The following is a 17,890-nucleotide window of genomic DNA, read 5'->3' as shown; positions in this document are numbered from 1 at the left end:
TATATATTATATTTGTATTTCTTGGACTGGGTTACCTCACTCAGGAAGTTTTTTTTTCTAGGTCCATCCATTTGCTTGCAAATTTCATGATGTCGTCATATTTTTTCATTTTCTTCTTTTTTATTTTTAAAATATAATTAGAAACAAGATTGCTTCACATGTCAATCTCTGCTTCTTATTCCTCTCCTTCCCCTCCTCCCACCAATCCCCCATCCCCCTCCCCCAATCCCTACTCCTTTCCCCAGGGAGGGTGAGACCCTCCATGGGGGGTGTCCATAGTCTGTCATTTTCTTCAGTGCAGGGCCTAGGCCCTCCCCCCAAGTGTCCAGACTGAGAGAGCATCTCTCATTTTGCGATGGGCACCCAAAGTCCATTTGTATGCCAGGGATAAATGCTGATCTACTACCCAAGGCACCATAGATTGCCTAGGCTTCCTCACTGACACACACATCGAGGGGGTCTGGATTCCCAGCCATCAGTCTGGGTTTCAAGAGTTCCCCTATGTTCAGATCAGCTGTTTCTGTGGGTTAAACAAGCTCAGTCTTGAACCCTATGCTCATCAGTCCTCCCACTCTGTCACTGGGTTCCTTGAGTTCAGTTCAGTGTTTAGCTGTGGGTGTCTGCCTCTGCTTCCATCAGTCATTGTTTGACGGTTCTGTTCCCCAGTCTCTCTGGCAGTGGGATTGTAGGCTGACACTCCCCTGATCCATGTCTAAAATCCATATATGAGTGAGTACATACCATGTTTGTCTTTTTTTGTGACTGGGTTACCTCACTCATGGTGGTTTCCTCTAGTGCTGTCCATTTGCCTGCAAATTTCAAGATTCCATTGGTTTTTTCCCACTGAATAGTACCCCATTGTGTAAATGTACCAAATTTTCTCTATTCATTCTTCAGTTGTGGAGCATCCTACAGCTGATAAATACTTTCAACAAAGTGGCAGGATAGAAGATCAACTCAAGAAAATCAGTAGACCTATTATATACAGATGATAAAAGCGCTGAGAAAAAAATCAGCGAAACATCACCCTTTACAATTGCCACAACACCATAAGATACTTTGGGGTAATACTAACTAAATAGTGAAAGACCTGTATTGCAAGAACTTTGAGTCATTAAAGAAAGAAATTAAAGAAGACACCAGAAAATGGAATGCTCTCGGATAGGTAGATCAATGTAGTAAAATCGGAAATCTTGCCAAAAGCAATCTACAGATCCAATGCAATCCTCATTAAAATCCCAGCACAATTCTTCACAGACTTTGAAAGAAAAATAATCAACTTTATATGGAGAAACAAAAGACCAAGGATAGCCAAAACAACCCTATTCAACAATGCAACATCTAGAGATATCACCATCACTGATTTCAAGCTCTATTACAGAGCTATAGTCCTGAAAACAGCTTGGTATTGGCACAAAAATAGACAGGTAGACCAATAGAATCGAATTAAACATCCCAATATTAACCCATACATGTATGAACACCTGATCTTTGACAAAGAAGCTAAAAATATACAATGGAAAAAAGAAAGCATCTTCAACAAATGGTGCTGGCATAGCTGGATACTGGCATGTAGAAGAATGCGAATAGATCCATGTCTATCACCATGCACAAAACTTGAATTTGTAAGTCACACTTTTCCTCTTAGAAGAGAAAGTGGGAGGTACCCTTGAATGAATTGGTATAGGAGCCCGCTTTCTGAACATAACACCAGTATTTTTTTTACTACTGAGGAGTACTCCATTGTGAAATATGTCACAGTTTTCTTATCCATTCTTTGGTTGAAGAGTATCTAGGTTGTTTCCTGGTTCTGGTTATTATGAATAGTGTTGCTATGGACACAGTTGAGCAAATGTCCTTGTGGGGTGAGTGTGTATCCTTTGGGTATGTGCCCAAGAGTGGAAATGCTGGGTCTTAAGATAGATTGTTTCCCAATTTTTTGAGAAACTGCAATACTGATTTCCAAAGTAGTTGTACATGTTTGCATTCCCACCAGCAAGAAAGGAGTGTTCTCCTTTCTCCACATCCTCTACAAAATAAGCTGTCATCAGAGTTTTTGGCTTAACCATTCTGACAGGGGTAAGATGGTATCTCAGAGTTGTTTGGTTTGCATTTCTCTGATGACTAAGGATATTGGACATTTCCTTAAGAGTTCTAAGGTCATTTGATAATGCTCTGTTAAGAATTTTCTGGCAAGCTAAGCAATAGTGGAGGGACCACCTCGAATGCCCATTCCTGATAATGAACTTGATGTCTATAACCATACTGGAGCCTTCATCCAGTGACTGATGGAAGCAGAGGCAAATACTCACAGTTAAACACTGAACTGAACCAAAGGAACCCAGTGGAGCAATGAGCAAATTGGCAAAGAATGGGCTGGCAAAACCAGCAGATACAGCTGATCTGAACAGGGGAGAGCTCTTGGACCCCAGACTGACAGCTGGGAGGCCAGAATGGGACTGATCCAGACCCCCTGAATGTGAGAATCAGTGAGGAGGCCTGGGCAACTTATGGGGCCCTGGGTAGTGGATCAGTGTTTATCTCTGGCATACAAACAGACTTCATTTGTCCATAACACAAAGAGGGATGCTCTCTCAGCCTGGACTCTTAGGGGAGTGCCTGGACCCTGCCCTGAGTGAAATGACAGACTCTAGATATCCCCTATGTGGAAGGAAGTGGCAATAGGGTGGGAGGCTGGGGGGATGGTGGGGAGTGCAGGAGGTGGGGAGGGAGAGGGAACTGGGATTGACATGTGAAACAAGCTATTTAAAATTAAAATAATAAAATAAAAATTAAAAAAAAGATTTTTCTGGTTAGGTTTGTACCCCTCCTTTTATTGGATTATTTTGTCTTTTGATGTCTAATTTCTTGAGTTCTTCATATATTTTCAAGATCAGACCTCTGTCAGATATAATGGAATCGAATGGAAAACCTTAATATCAATCCACACATCCATGAACACCTAATTTTTGACAAAAAAGCTAAAATTATAAGGTGGTAAAAAGAAAGCATCTTCAACATATGGTGCACGCATAACTGGCTGTAAACATGTAGAAGAATAAGAAGTATGTATTGCCATGCATGGAACTCAAATCCAAATGGATCAAAGACCTCAACATAAAACCAACCACACTGAGCCTCTAAGGAAAGAAAGCAGAAAGTAGCCTCTAACACATTGGCACAGAAGACCACTTCCTGAATATAACACCAGTAGCACCGACACTGAGAGTAACAATGAATAAATGGGACCTCTTGAAACTGAGAGACTTCTGCATGGCAAAGGACACTGTCAACAAGACAAAACAACAGCTTACAGATTGAGAAAGATCTTCACCAACCTCACATCTGACAGAGGAATTACCTCAAAATATTTTAAATGTTAATCATCTCTCTATATATGCTCTGATGTACCTTGCTCTCCCATGATCCATTACCATGCAAGTCTTCTCTTTGCCTTATTTCCCTTTAATCATTTGTACTCTTCTAAGTGGTTCATATTCAGAAGAAGAACCTCAGGTTTAACCGACATTGTGTTATACTAGCATCCCAGATCAGTAGGAAATTATGTAATTTTGCTCAACAGATGCCAGACACAGCCTAAGATGATCCTTTATGTGTGGTATGCAAATATGGAGAGTAGTAAGCGCTTACTGGTCTGGACTGGTAGCATGTGTACTAACCTGTTTGAGTCATCTATTGGTGGTGCATTTGTCAGTATCTAGTCTCAGTTGCTGAACTATGATGACTCTTTCCCTTCAGGGACAGGGACAATGACACTCTCAGCTCAACTCTTCCTTGTTGTCGGAAGCATCAGCAGTCACAGGAAGCTGATACTCTTCATTGGTATTGAGTCAGTGTCCGTGTTCCTCTCAGAGCAGAACTGGGGTTAGTTAAAGGCTTTATTCCATCTTCCTCATTTTATTCTTTCATCTCCAAGTATAAAGTATTTTCCCAGGAAGCCTTTACAGTTTCTTTGTCAAGGTGAGGAAGCTCTAGCATCTAATATAACTTAAAAAATCTACTATGCTGTATCCAATCAAGCCCCTGACTGAAAGAAGGCAGAAGAGATATGACAGGACAAGACCCACACACGTACTGATAACATGTCTTCAGTGAGAAATTTCCACTTAATTACTCAGCTAAGAGGCATACTGTGTCTTAGTTTATGAAATCTCTCATGTGGGGCTGAAAGGTGAGGAACTTATAGACAGATTTTGAAAATACTCTCTTCCAAACTTAAATTTCATTTTGTACAAAGAATGTCATAAAACTATCAATAGCAACTGTTTAAATACATATCTCTGTACCCTCTTATCTGAGATTTTTCCTTCTCTGAAGGTCTCTGTCCCTCAGACTTACTCTGAATCATCTACTCATGTTCCTGGCAATGTAGAGCCTCACAAAGGACTGCAGAGGTATGAATTTGTGAGCCAATTTTGAATCAATCCTTATGACTTTCATTTACTGTCCCATATTTTGTTCATGTGGTGATCAATGTAAGCCTTGTAAATATTAAAGCACACTAGCATTTCTCCCTGAGGGTAGGGAATAACAATTGCTGAGAGGCCTGGGAGTCACTCTGAAATAATCGTCTCTCATGAGAGAGTAGCACAGCATTGCTATCTCAGTGGTAAGAGAAGAGTACTCATGATGCCCAGCACACCGGCCAACTCTGGGATTCTGTGTATGAAAGGAAAAGGTGCAGAAACTGTGAGGCCCTAATTGGGTAGAGAGGTGGCTTAATAAGGCTAGTGCCTGCCATTGTGTGAGCCAGATACTGTTTTATTTTTTCTTCTGTTCTGGAAAAAGATTTAAATTCAGGGAAGAGAAATAATCAGCCTTTCAGAGATGGAACTAGGTCTCATAAATGAGGTTTCTACTGGTTTTTCCTTCTTCTAGCATAGTGGAAAATTCTATAGGAGATGCAATGATGAGAGTAAATATGTCTGCATGTTAAAAATGACAAATTCGATTGTTTTTCTTGAAGAAGATATTTACTGCAAGTACCATTGCACTTTCGTATGGAACAAATATGTTTTCTTTAGGAAAATGTGAAATAAAAGGCTGATTTCCTAGGCTAATGAAATAAGATATTGATACAGAGGTAAAATTCAGGAAGTCCCAAGGAGGAGATCAGATTGATGAGTAACTATGATATTCTATAGCCATTTGATTCTTTCTGTGTGGAGATCGCCCTTGTGAGACTAACCAGTAATATCTTTCAGATCTTGAGACTTCAGCATGATGTCTTATGAACAGCAGCAGTGCAAGTGGCCCACCAACCTTTCCTGTGTGCCTTCCTCCACAGTGCCCGAGCCATGCCACCTTCATCTGTTTAAGCAGACATCCTCTTCCAATCAAACTCCTATAGTCTTCCAGCAGAAGTGCTCACCAAAAACCAAGTAGTGGCTTTATGGGTCATCAAGAACAAGGGACATGAAAGAAATCTCTGTAGCAACACCTCCATCTTCCCCTCAAAGCCTGACATTATGTAGGGGAATATTCTCCATCCTTCATTCATCATGTGCCTGTGATGACCCCTGGTACAGCAGATATTTCCCTGAGGATATCAATAGGGGTGTTAAGAATGGTCCTTCCCAAAGCTATTCACTCTCTCCAAACCTATTCAATGTAGTACTCAAAGTTCTAGCTAGAGTGATAAGGCAACTAAAGGAGATCAAGGAAATGTAAATTGGGAAGGAAGAAGTCAAACTATCACTATTCACAGATGCTATGATAGTATACATACCCACCAAAACTTTACCCAGTAGCTCCTACACTTATAAACACCTTCAGTGATGTGGTGGGATACAAGATTAACTCAAAAGAATCAGTAGCCTCATATGTACAAATGATAAATGGGCTGAGAAAGAAATCAGAGAAATATCACCATTTACAATAGCCACAAATATAAAATATTTTGGGGTAACACTAACCAAACAAGTGAAAGACCTGTATGATAAGAATGTTAAGTCCCTAAAGAAAGAAATTGGAAAGGATATCAGAAAATGGAAAGATCTCCCATGCTCTTGGACAGGCAGGATCGACTAATAAAAATGGCAATCCTACAAAAGGGCATCTACAAACTCAATGTAATCCCCATGAAAATCCAACACAATTCTTCACAAACCTTCTAAGAACAATACTCAGCTTCGTATGGAAAAACAAAAAGTCCCAAATAGCTAAAACAATCCTGTTCAATAAAGGAACTTCCAGAGGTATCACCATTTTTTACTTCAAACTCTACTACAGAGCTATAGTAATAAAAACAGCTTGGTTTTGGCAGAAAAACAGACAGGTGGATCAATGGAATAGATTCAAAGACTCTTGATGTTAATCCACACACAGATGACAACCTGATCTTTTACACAGAAGCCAAAATGGTAAAACGGACAAAGGAAAACATTTTTTAATGAATGGCTCTGGCATAACTAGACGTCAACATGTAGAAGACTGCAAATAGATTCGTATCTATTGTCATGCACAAAACTCAAATGGATCAAGGACTTCAACATAAATCCAGCTACATTGAACCTGATAGGAAAAACGTAGGGGATCATCAAAGTCTGTCATCCTCCCTGGGGATCGGAAGGGAGATGAGGGGTTTGTGGGGGTCATGGTAGGATGGGAGGGAGAGGGAACTGGGATTCATGTGCAAAAATAATAATATTTCTAATTTAAATAAAAAAGAACAAAAAAGAGGAGAAAGTTGGAAGTACCCTTGAATGCATTGGCACTGGAGACCACTTCCTGAACATAACACCAGTAGCATAGATATTAAAACCAACAATCAATAAATGGAACCTGATGAAACTTAAAAGCTTCTGGGTGGCAAAGGACACTGTAAACAAGACAAAATGAGAGTCTACAGAATGGGAAAAGATCTTCACCAATCCCACATCTGACAGAGGGCTGATGTCCGAAATTATCAAAATACAAAATAACACAATTGAAAAATGGGGTACAGATCTAAACAGAATTTTCAACAGAAAACAGTCAAATGGCTGAAAGACATTTAAGGGATTGTTCAATATCCTTAGCCATCAGGGACATTCAAATCAAAATAACTCTGAGATACCATCTTATACCTGCCAGAATGGCTAAGGTCAAAAATATTGAGGACCGCTTATGTTGGAAGGATGTGAAGTAAGGGGAGCACTCTTCCACTGCTGGTGCGAGTGCAAACTTGTACAGCCACTTTGGAAATCAGTATGGCATTTTCTCAGAAATTGGGAGTCAATCTATCTCAAGACCTAGCATTACCACTCTTGGGCATATACCTAAAGGATGTTCAACCATATCACAAGAACACTTTCTCATCAATGTTCATAGCAGCATTATTTATAACAGCCAGAACCTGGAAACAACCTAGATGCCTCTTAATGGAATAATGGATAAGTAAAATGTGGTACATTTACACAATGGAATACTACTTCACTGTAAAAATGACCTTATGAAATTTGCAGGAAAATAGATGGAACTAGAAAAACCATCCTGAGTGAGGTAACCCAGACTCAGAAAGACAAACACAGTATGTATTCACTTGCAGCTGGATATTACACAGATCAGTGACTATTATCCACAGATCAGTGACTATTATCCACAGATCCAGAGAAGCTAGGTAACAAGGAGGACTCTAAGGTAGACACATGGATCACCCTGGGAAGGGAAATTAGATGAGATCTACTGCGTGAACTGGGGACAGGAGGGTTGGTAAGGGAGAGGGGAGGGGGATGAGAACATGAGGGATGGGATAGTTGAGGGGCTGGATGCAGGGGAAGAGCAATGAAGAGATGTCTTCACAGAGTGAGCCACTGTGAGCTTAGGGGGAAACCTGGTGCTAGGATAACTACCAAGAATCTGAAGGGATGACCTCAGCTAAGACTCTTAGCAATAGTGGAGAGGATTCCAGAACTGGTCTACCCCTGTAATCATATTGATGAATATCCCAACTATCATAATTGAGCCTACATTCAGTAATCAATGGAACCAGATACAGAGATCCACCACTAAGTACCAGGCCAAGCTCTGGGAATCTAATCGAAGAGAGGGAGGAGGAAATATATAAGCAAGGGAGGTCAAAATCATGATGGAGAAATCTACAGAGACAGCTGAACCAAGCTGATGGAAACTCAAGAACTCTAGACCACCAACTGTGGAGACTCCAGAGAACTGAAATAGACCCTCTGTATGTAGGAGACAGTTGTGAAGCTTGAGCTATCAGAGGGGCCCCTGGCATTAGGACCATGATACAAACTTGGTACATGAGCTAGCTTGTGGGAGATCAATCCCTGTGATGGGATGCCATGCTCAGCCTTAATGCATGGGAGAGGGGCTTGGCCCTGCCCCAACATTTTGTGTGAGACTTTGTTGACTCCTCATGGGAGCCCTTACCCATGAGGAGTAGTAGACTGAGGGTGGGCTGCCTGGGAGGCAAGGGGGTGGGGAAGGAAGGTTGGGAAGGATAACTGTGGTTGGAATGTAAAATTAAATTTAATAGAATAAACAAACTATAAAAAATGAATGGTCCTTCCTCAGTGTTCCATTATACCAGATGATCAGAAGGAAGAGCAGCATGTATCAACCCAGTGCCCTTACAGGAGCCTTCTCAGACTCTCTATCGTCTGGGTAGGGCAGCTGTCAATGTTGTTTCACCTGCAGAATAAATACTTTTTTGCTGATGTTTTGATCAACACTTTTTTTTCTGTCACAAGTACTTTGTTGATGTTGTATTACTCTTTTGGTTTACTTCTAATCCTATGGGAGAAAAATTTAAATATAATTTAGTGTTTTCTGAATTGAGGCATATCAAAGACTAAATTCTATGCTATTTCAATTTTATGTTTTTGAGTATAATAAGATTTAGTTGTTTTGAGGATAAGCTGACTTAATTACTTAAAATGTTATTTTTTGTATGGGATAGAAAACACTATCATCAGTGTGTCTGTCTTCCAGTCCATATGTCCTTCCACCATATGTCACCTGTTTATAATCTATAGTATCTATGTGTCTAACTATTATCATCATTTATTCTGCTATTTAAGATCTAAACTAGTGTGAAAAGAGAATAGATTCAGGTGGACTTCCAACTGTTGAGAGAAGATTTTATCAGTGCCCCTATACCACAATGTTCAGCTGACTTAATTACTTAAAATGTTATTTTTTGTATGGGATAGAAAACACTATCATCAGTGTGTCTGTCTTCCAGTCCATATGTCCTTCCACCATATGTCACCTGTTTATAATCTATAGTATCTATGTGTCTAACTATTATCATCATTTATTCTGCTATTTAAGATCTAAACTAGTGTGAAAAGAGAATAGATTCAGGTGGACTTCCAACTGTTGAGAGAAGATTTTATCAGTGCCCCTATACCACAATGTTCAGTATTCGAGGGTACAGAAAAGTACAGTTTCTGAGAATCAGTTTTTATAGTGGACAGTAAGAAGGGGAAGAGTTTGACTTCAGTAGGCCCAGAAATTGCTTTTTCTTGGATAAACTGCAAGGTAGGAGCGATATTAGATGGCCTATATTTTGCAAACTCTTGGTTATAGGGCACAAAGTACAGGTTGGCTGCTTCACAGAATTCCATGGTTGCTTGAAGACTTGGACCTGTTTTGTGATCCTGGTTTGTTATGGAGGATTTTATTTTAGTATACATTGAATCATCATAGATTGACCATTCACTGTCAGACCTCCATGCATGCTGGGGTGCTCAGTAGTTGCTCCTGCAATTGCTGAAGCAGCTCATCAACATTCTCAACATGAAAACTCAGTTGTAACTACATTATTCTTAACTTATTGCTCTCCTCAGCTACTAATTTCTCCAACTTCTATGTAATACTGAAGAAAATGGCTTTGCAGAGCTTGTGAAGTCTCCTGCATAAAAATATAACAATCTTTAAAAAGAGGCTGGATAGAAGAACCGGAGAGAAAAGGGTGTTCAGGGGTCAAGTGGCATCCTCCCTGATTATTTTTCCTAGTTTAAACCTCAAAAAATACTGTTTGTCAGCTCTTTTCTCATTCTTTCCTTATTGAAGCCAGGTTTCACAGAGTAGAGTGTTTAAAGGCAGCTGAATCCATGGCGGAATGAGGATGCTGCCCAAGAAAACCCCATTGATCAAGGTTATGAAGTCAATAAATGACTGATGTTTCTTTCATCACCAAAAACATCCAATTGAGCTTCTGGCACTGACATGATCCCAGCAGAGCTTGAGGCAAAAACTTTTGTTTTCATAAAGACTCGAAGTTAAATAATTATACATGTGGGTACATGGATGAATGGAGGAAAGTCCTTTATCAGAACCAATGTCCCCAAATATAAGAACAGGCTACATAAATTAGGCTCCAATTTTCATATCTCTGGTAGTTTTCAACCACTGAAGTAAGCAGAGAACAGCTTGCCACAGCACGGGAAGTTGTATTTTGCTACAGTGTCATCTAAACATGGTCTCCAGATTTTCTATAGTTTGTGTTGGAAATTGGACCTGAAATCAAGGATGTTTCTTTTGGGATGACATGTGTACATCAGACATTTACACATTGAAGTTCTGTTCCCCATAACTCTAGAAGCACCTCACTTCAGAAAGAAGACCAATATAGCCTGACATCACATGGACAGGTCTTCCTCTTCCTCCTGTTGGACTGGTGTCCTCTTGAGTAAGGTGAGGCAGAGGTAGAGACATGGGATACTCAAGGGACAGACAAAGGGAAGATGGCTATCTCTGGGCCACACTGCAGAAGAGAGCATCTAAAGAATGCTCTCACATATGCATTCTTCAGAGCTATGAGAAATAAACCCTGGCTCTTTGAGCTTCTCAGTCTGCAGAGCGTCTTACTGGAGCTCACGCCAGGGAATCCAGCAGAGCTATGGCAGCAGCGTGTTCTGAAAAGAGAACTGAAATGCTCACACCCAAGTCCTCAACTCTAATCTGTCCCACCGTGCAAAGTCTGAATGGATTCTTTCCATTGTTGCTTCAGATGGACAGGGATGAGCAAGGGGCTCAAGCAAAGCAGCACCAGGCTCCCTGGAGGCTCTGTGTCCTGCACTGGCACAAGGCTTTCCTTTCTGGGAGTTAGTGTGCAGACCTCTCTCTGTGCAGGCCACAGAACACAAGTGTCTTTGTGGTCAGTTTTAAGTTCTTTGGGAGAGCTTGGGTAATACTATGAAAGACAGAGAGGTAGGAATTTAGGATCCAAAGTCAAAGATACCAGGAGACCAAGGCCCACAGAATCAACTAAGCTGTGTTTATAGGGACTAACAGAGACTGAAGTGACAATCACAGAACATGCATTGGTCTGTGCTTGGTTCTCTATATATGTGTTACGGTTATGTAGCTTAGTGTTCTTGCTGAACTCCTAACAGTGGGAATGGGGGCTGTCTCTGTCTGTTTTGTCTGTTCTTGGGACCCTTTTCCTCCTATTGGGTTGTCTAGTCCAGACTCAATATGACGGCCTGTGCCTAGTTTTATTCTATATTGTTATGTCATGTTTGCTTGATCTCTCTAGAAGGACTGCTCTTTCTGAAAGGAAACAGAGGAGAAGAGGATCTGGGAAGAGAAGAACTGGATGAGGGGGCTGGGAGGGGTGGAGACATGGAAAATCACAGTAATGTATATATGAAATAAAAAATTCCATTAGGTGTACGTCCAGTAGTGTCAGGTCTGAGTCATGGGTTGCTTCTAATCTCTACCTTTTGAGGACTTCTCACAATGATTTTCAAAGTAATTGCACCAGCTTGCACAACCACCAACAGAGACTAATGGTTCTTTTGTTCCTGTCCTTACTATTTCTTTCATTCATCTTTTATAATCACTCTGATTAAAGTGATATGAAATCTCAAAATAATTCAAATTTTCATTTCCCTTGTAACTAAGTATGCTGAACCCTTATTAAAAGTGTTTGTCAGTCATTATTATTTCTTTCTTTGAACTTTTTGGTCTTTAGTTTGTGTATTGACTTGATTGTTTTGTTTTGTTAATAATAATTTATTTTAATTTCTTTTTGAAATTAAGTTGCAATGTAATTTTGCCACTCCCCATATACCTTACTTCCTTCCATATGTCCCCAGAAGCACTCTCTAAAATACCTCCCATGTCTGCCCCACTCTTAAATAAACTTCTTTTTCATTAAGTCCAAATGGATCAAATACCTCAACATAAATCCAGCCATACTGAGACTCTTAGAAGAGAAAGTGGGAAGTACCCTTGAATGAATTGGTTCAGGAGACCACTTCCTGAATATAATACCTGTAGCACAGACACTAAGATTGACAATTAATGCATGGGACATCCTGAAACTGAGAAACTTCTGTAAGGCAAAGGACACAATCAACAAGACAAAATGGCAGCCCACAGAATGGGAAAAGATCTTCACTAACCCCACATCCATCAGAAGTCTTATCTTGAAAATATACAAAGAACTCAAGAAACTAAGACATCAAAAGACAAAATAATTCAATAAAAATGGGGTACAGATCTAAACAGAGAACTTTCAACAGAACAATCTCAAATGACTAAAAGACACTTAAGGAAATGCTCAACATCCTTAGTCATCAGAGAAAAGCAAATCAAAACAAGAGGTAACCCTTGTCAGAATGGCTAAGATCAAAAACTCTGATGACAGCTTATGCTGGAGTGGATGTGCAGTAAGGGGAACACTCCTTCATTGCTGGTGAGAATGCAAACTTGTACAGCTACTTTGAAAATCAGTATTGTGGTTTCTCAGATAAATGGGAATCAGTCTATCTCAAGATCCAGCAACTCCAAACTTAGGCATATATCCAAAGGATGCACATTAATACCACAAGATTTCTGTTTGATTATGCTTATAGCATCATCATTTATAATAGCTAAAACCTAGAAGCAACCTATATGCCCCTCAACCAAAGAATGAATAAAGAAAATATAGTGCATTTACACAATGGAGTGTGACTGAGCAGAAAAAAAGGAAATCTTGAAATTTGCAGGCAAATGGATGGAACTAGAAGAAACCATACTGAGTGAGATAACCCAGACCCAGAAAGACAAACATGGCATGTACTCACTCATAAGTGAATATGAGACATAGAGCAAAGGATAACCAACCTACAATGCACAACCCCAGAGAAGCTAGGAAGCAAGGAGTACATACATCAACACCCAGAGAAGGGGAAAGGGACAAGAGCTCCTAAGCAAATTTGGAGCATGGGGGAGGGGGAAGGGAGATAGGAGGCAGGGGAGGGAGGAGGAGAACGTGAGGGATCAGGAAGATTGAGGTGAGGGAAGAACAGAAAAAGAGAGCAAGAAAAGAGATAGATACCTTAATGGAGGTAGCCATATGGTTTTAAAAAGAAATCTGACACCAGGATAATGTCAAGGGATCCATAATGATGATCCCAACTAAGAATCTGAGAAACAGTGGAGAGAATAACTTAAATGACCTTCCTCTATAATGAGATTGATGACAACCTTAAATGCCATTCCAGAGCTTTCACTCAATAGCTGATGGAAGCAGAAGCAGAGATCCACAATTAACACTGAGCTGAACTCCTGGGATACAACTGTAGAAATGGAGGAGTGTTGAACAAAGGAGTCAAGATAATACTGGGGAAACCCACAGAAACAGCTGATCTGAGCAAGTGGGAGCACATGGACCCCAGTTTGACAGTGGGAACCAGGCCGCCTGAATGTGGGTGTCAGTTGGGAGACCAGGGAAGTCTATGGAGCTCTGACAGTGGAACTAGTATTTATCCCTAATGCTTGGATTTGGGAGCCCATTCTCTATGGAGGGATACTTACTCAGCCTTTTTACATGGGGAGGGCCTAGGCCTTGCCTCAAACGATGGACAGACTTTGATGATCCCCATGGGAGACTTCATCCTCCCTCAGGAGTGGATGTGGGGTGGGATGGGGGCTTGGTATGGGGCATGGGAGGACTGAAGGGAGAGAGGAATCTGGGATTTGTATGCAAAATAAGATTGTTTTTAATTTAAAGAGAAAAAAGAAAATGCAATGGGTCATTTGATTTACATTATATTGTTCTAAAATACTGTATTATCAAGGATGTTTTTTCTAATAGGGTGTGATGTGTATGGTAAAATATGAAAAAACCTAATCAGGTAATATAAATATACTAAAGTTTTCATTCATTCTGTAAGTTTTTACGCAGTTATGATTCATTATTTATGCCTCATAAAATTAGTAACTGACATATGTTTCTAAGTGCCAGAATAACATGTAAAACGATCTCCCTTCCTTACTCTCACTTACCCCCTTCTGTGAGTGTGTGTGTGTGAGTGTGTGTGTATGTGTGTGAGAGTGTGAGTGTGAGTGTGTATGTGTGTGTGAGTGTGAGTATGTGTGAGTGTGTATGAGTGTATATGTGTGTGTGTGAGTGTGTATGTGTGTGTGTGAGTGTGTGTGTGTGTGCTGTATGTAGAAGATCAAGTGCACTGTACCCATAGGAACTTCAGTTGTTCTGCGGTCTCATCAGCTTTTTAAGTAACTGAACTATGTGAGATGTTGAGTCTTTGTGTTAAGCGCCTAAGAAGGAGCATGCTTAGGGCTTATATGGTATAGTGTTCTCTATAGTTGTGCTGGCTAGATTTATGTCAATTGACACAAAATCTAGTCACCTGAGAGGAGGAGCCTGGATTGAAAAAATACCCCATATGAGTTCAGCATGTAGAACATTTTCCAAATTAGTGACTGATGCATAGGGCTCAGTTCATCGTGGGTTGTGCCATCCCAAGGTTTGTGGTCCTGCATTCTATAAGAAAGTAGGCTGCGCAAACAATGAGAAACAATCCATTAAGTAGCACTCCTCCACAGCCTCTGCATTAGCTTCTGCCACCAGGCTCCTGTCCTGTTTGAATTCCTGTTCTAACTTCCTTCATGATTGAACTATAATGTGGAGATATAAGCCAAACGAACGCTTTCCTCCCCACCATGCTCTCTGGTCATGGTATTTCACTGTAGCAATAGTAACCCTAACAAAGACAAATGTCACGAGAGCAGTTTTGTGGTCATCTTCAGAGGTGAGTCTGAATATATATCCAAGATATGTCATTGACATAGCATACAAATAGAACACCAATAAGCTGAGACAGAACAAACAGGGTTTGTAAAGTAGGATACAGGAGAGTTGTAATGGAGAAAACAAATGTCGTCTTTAGTCAAGAAAGAGAACTCAGACAACAACACAGGTCTTACTGAAACTGAAAAGACAGGAGGCTCCACTGAGTCACAACACTCTACAGTGATGATGTTCAGGAAGAGGATATTTCCTATTTTGTAGAGTCAAAGCCAGTCATGCATGGATTTGCATTTTGGTTGGGAAATTCTTGGACCGTCCCACTGTCAGTCAGCTGTACTGGGTTTGGCAGCCAGTCCTATAAAGAGGTCCTTGGCTTCATGACTGCAGACTCCTGGTACTCAAGTTCTAGACTACTTTGGAGAACCTGGTGAGTAACGTTTATTGTGTTGGTCTGACTTTATGGTGTTATGTACTGCAGCCAAGTTTGAGGGACTAAATACAGTGACTTTAACTTTTATTTGGTATGCAGATGATGTATTTCTCCTTCATATGCATCTTTTGGTGTACTTTTCATAGGCCTCTACCTTAGTAGGTATTAGAACCTGGACTTCCATGAGCCTTCCTCTTCTCTAAGCCACAGACAACCTGCTGGGATGTCACAAGTGACAAGGGAAACATGGATGGGTCTCAGATTTCTCAGGGAACTAGAACCTGAAGTTGTCTCAAAGATACTTCTGTGTGAAAACAGCCTTATTTGTTTTATTGAAACAAAATATTTTCTCCTGGAAAAAGGAATGTATTAAATGAACTTTCCCAAGGCTAGTGACACGTATTGCTAACAGGAAAGCTAAAATCAAGGATATCTTAAAATAGGAGTTAGGGTATATGTGCATAATGGATCTGATGTTCCATGTCTCCATCAGTCTTCTCTGTGTGGATCAGCCTTGAACACTCTCTTGTAATATCTTTCAGATCTTGAGACTTCAGCACTATGTCTTACCAACAGCAGCAGTGCAAGCAGCCCTGCCAGCCTCCTCCTGTGTGCCCACTCCCAAAATTGCCAGAGCCTTGTCCTCCCCCAAAGTGCCCTGAGCCTTGTCCTCCTCCAAAGTGCCATGAGCCTTGTCCTCCTCCAAAGTGCCCTGAGACTTGTCCTCCTCCACAGTGCCCTGAGCCATGCCAGCAGAAACGCCCTCCTGTGCAACCTTCTCCACCCTGCCAGCAGAAGTGCCCACCAAAGACTATGTAATGACTTCAGCTCTCATCAGGACCAAGAGAGGAAAAGAACATCTATTTCATCAACTTCCTTAGAAACACTTCCTTCTTCACTTAAAGCCTCTCATGGATGCAGAAGAATCTTCTCCACCCTTCACCCTCCATGTGTCTGTGATCACCTGATAGGGAAGGCATTCCCCTGAGTTTGTGCTGCTTCTGTTGTAAAGGGTCTCCTGAATATGATCCTTCCTCACTGGTTCAGTGTCTCAGATGCTCTGAGTGAAGAGACGCAGCTTTCCACCCTGTGCACTGAGAGGATGTGTCTAAATTGTCAGTCAGCTTGGTTGGGTTGTTTCCACTGTGGTTTCATTTCCTGAATAAAGTACACACAGGTTGATGCTATTCATGTGTTCTTGTTTTCTAAAATTCACTCAGTTACCTGCCTAATATGCTCTGTTGCATTGTTTTTATTCCTTGATTCCCAGGTTTATTCTTCTGTAATCAGGTCTTGAATGAGTTTTGGGTTATAACAAAGATTACTTAGTATTTGTTTGCTTGTGAGTGACATAATTACATTTTATACAACTACAAACTCTCTTTTAGCAATGCTATCTTAAGAAGATGATGACATTCTCAGATATGCATGCACCACCTAGGACATATTTTCTCTGTATACCCTATACAGTTGGCTCTCACTTGTCCCCTCATGTGATGTAGTATTTTCACATTTACATCAGCCTGCTCTTCCTATGTTTTTCTCCTTCAGTATTTGAACCATCCATTCCAAACTTGTATTTCAGAGTGTATTTTTATTTCTTAACATGATGATGCACATTTTCATTTATTAGTTTGAATACGATATGATATTATAGTTCTTTATGACTAAATACTATCCCAGTATATATAAGTGCCACATTTCCTTTTTCCCCTCAATATATGTTTTTATTTAAATTAGAAACATGAAACATGAATGCTTCACATGTCAACCCAAGCTCCCTCTCCCACCCCTCCTTCCTTATCCCTCCACCAGCCCTCCCATCTCCCCATCCAATCCCCACATCATTCCCCAGGGAGAGTGAGGCCCTCCTTGGCGGATCTCCAAAGTCTGTCATCTCATCCAGGATGGGAACTAGGCCCTTCCCCACGTGTCCAGGCTGAGAGAGCACCCCTCTATTTGGAATGTGCTTCCATAGATCATTCATACACCATGGTAAACACTGACCTACTCCCCAAGGCCCCAGTGATTTCTGTGGCCTCCTTCCTGGCACTACATTCATGGAGTCTGGATCAGTCCCCTGTTGGCCTTTCAGCCATCAGTCTGGGATTCAGAGCTCCCCCTTATCAGGTCAGCTGTCTTTGTGGGTTTTACCATCATGGTCTTGACCCCTTTGCTCATCACTCCTCCATCTCTGTCACTGGGTTCCAGGAGTTCAGTTCAGTGTTTAGCTGTGGGTATCTGTCTCTGCTTCCATCAGTCACTGGATGAAGGTTCTAGGATGGCATATAAGGTAGTCGTCAACCCTATAATCAAGGGGGGGCTATTACTGTAGTCTCTCCACTATTGCTTAGTTGCCAGTTGGTGTTATCCTTGTAGATCTCTGGAGGTCTCACAAGTGTCAGCTCTATACTAAAAGCCTATAATGACTCGATCTATTATGA

General features: G+C 40.9%; 1 protein-coding gene across 1 annotated transcript; it reads left to right on the top strand.

The window, feature by feature from the left end:
• The first annotated feature begins 16,005 nt into the window (after positions 1-16,005).
• On the top strand, positions 16,006-16,540 carry LOC101829546 (small proline-rich protein 2H-like). Its single transcript, XM_005080315.2, has one exon. The coding sequence runs from the start codon at positions 16,008-16,010 to the stop codon at positions 16,263-16,265; it is 258 nt and encodes an 85-aa protein (XP_005080372.2). The 5' UTR covers positions 16,006-16,007; the 3' UTR covers positions 16,266-16,540.
• The last annotated feature ends 1,350 nt before the right edge of the window (positions 16,541-17,890 follow it).

The sequence above is a fragment of the Mesocricetus auratus genome, unplaced genomic scaffold, assembly GCF_017639785.1.
Source record: "Mesocricetus auratus isolate SY011 unplaced genomic scaffold, BCM_Maur_2.0 Super-Scaffold_100009, whole genome shotgun sequence".
NCBI lineage: Eukaryota > Metazoa > Chordata > Mammalia > Rodentia > Cricetidae > Mesocricetus > Mesocricetus auratus.
The sequence above is the reverse complement of the archived record's forward strand: the minus strand, read 5'-3'. Positions and strand labels throughout refer to the sequence as shown.

Bases quoted from the DNA above. Each gene is read 5' to 3' on its own strand.
- LOC101829546 (XM_005080315.2), top strand. From the start codon at position 16,008: ATGTCTTACCAACAGCAGCAGTGCAAGCAGCCCTGCCAGCCTCCTCCT.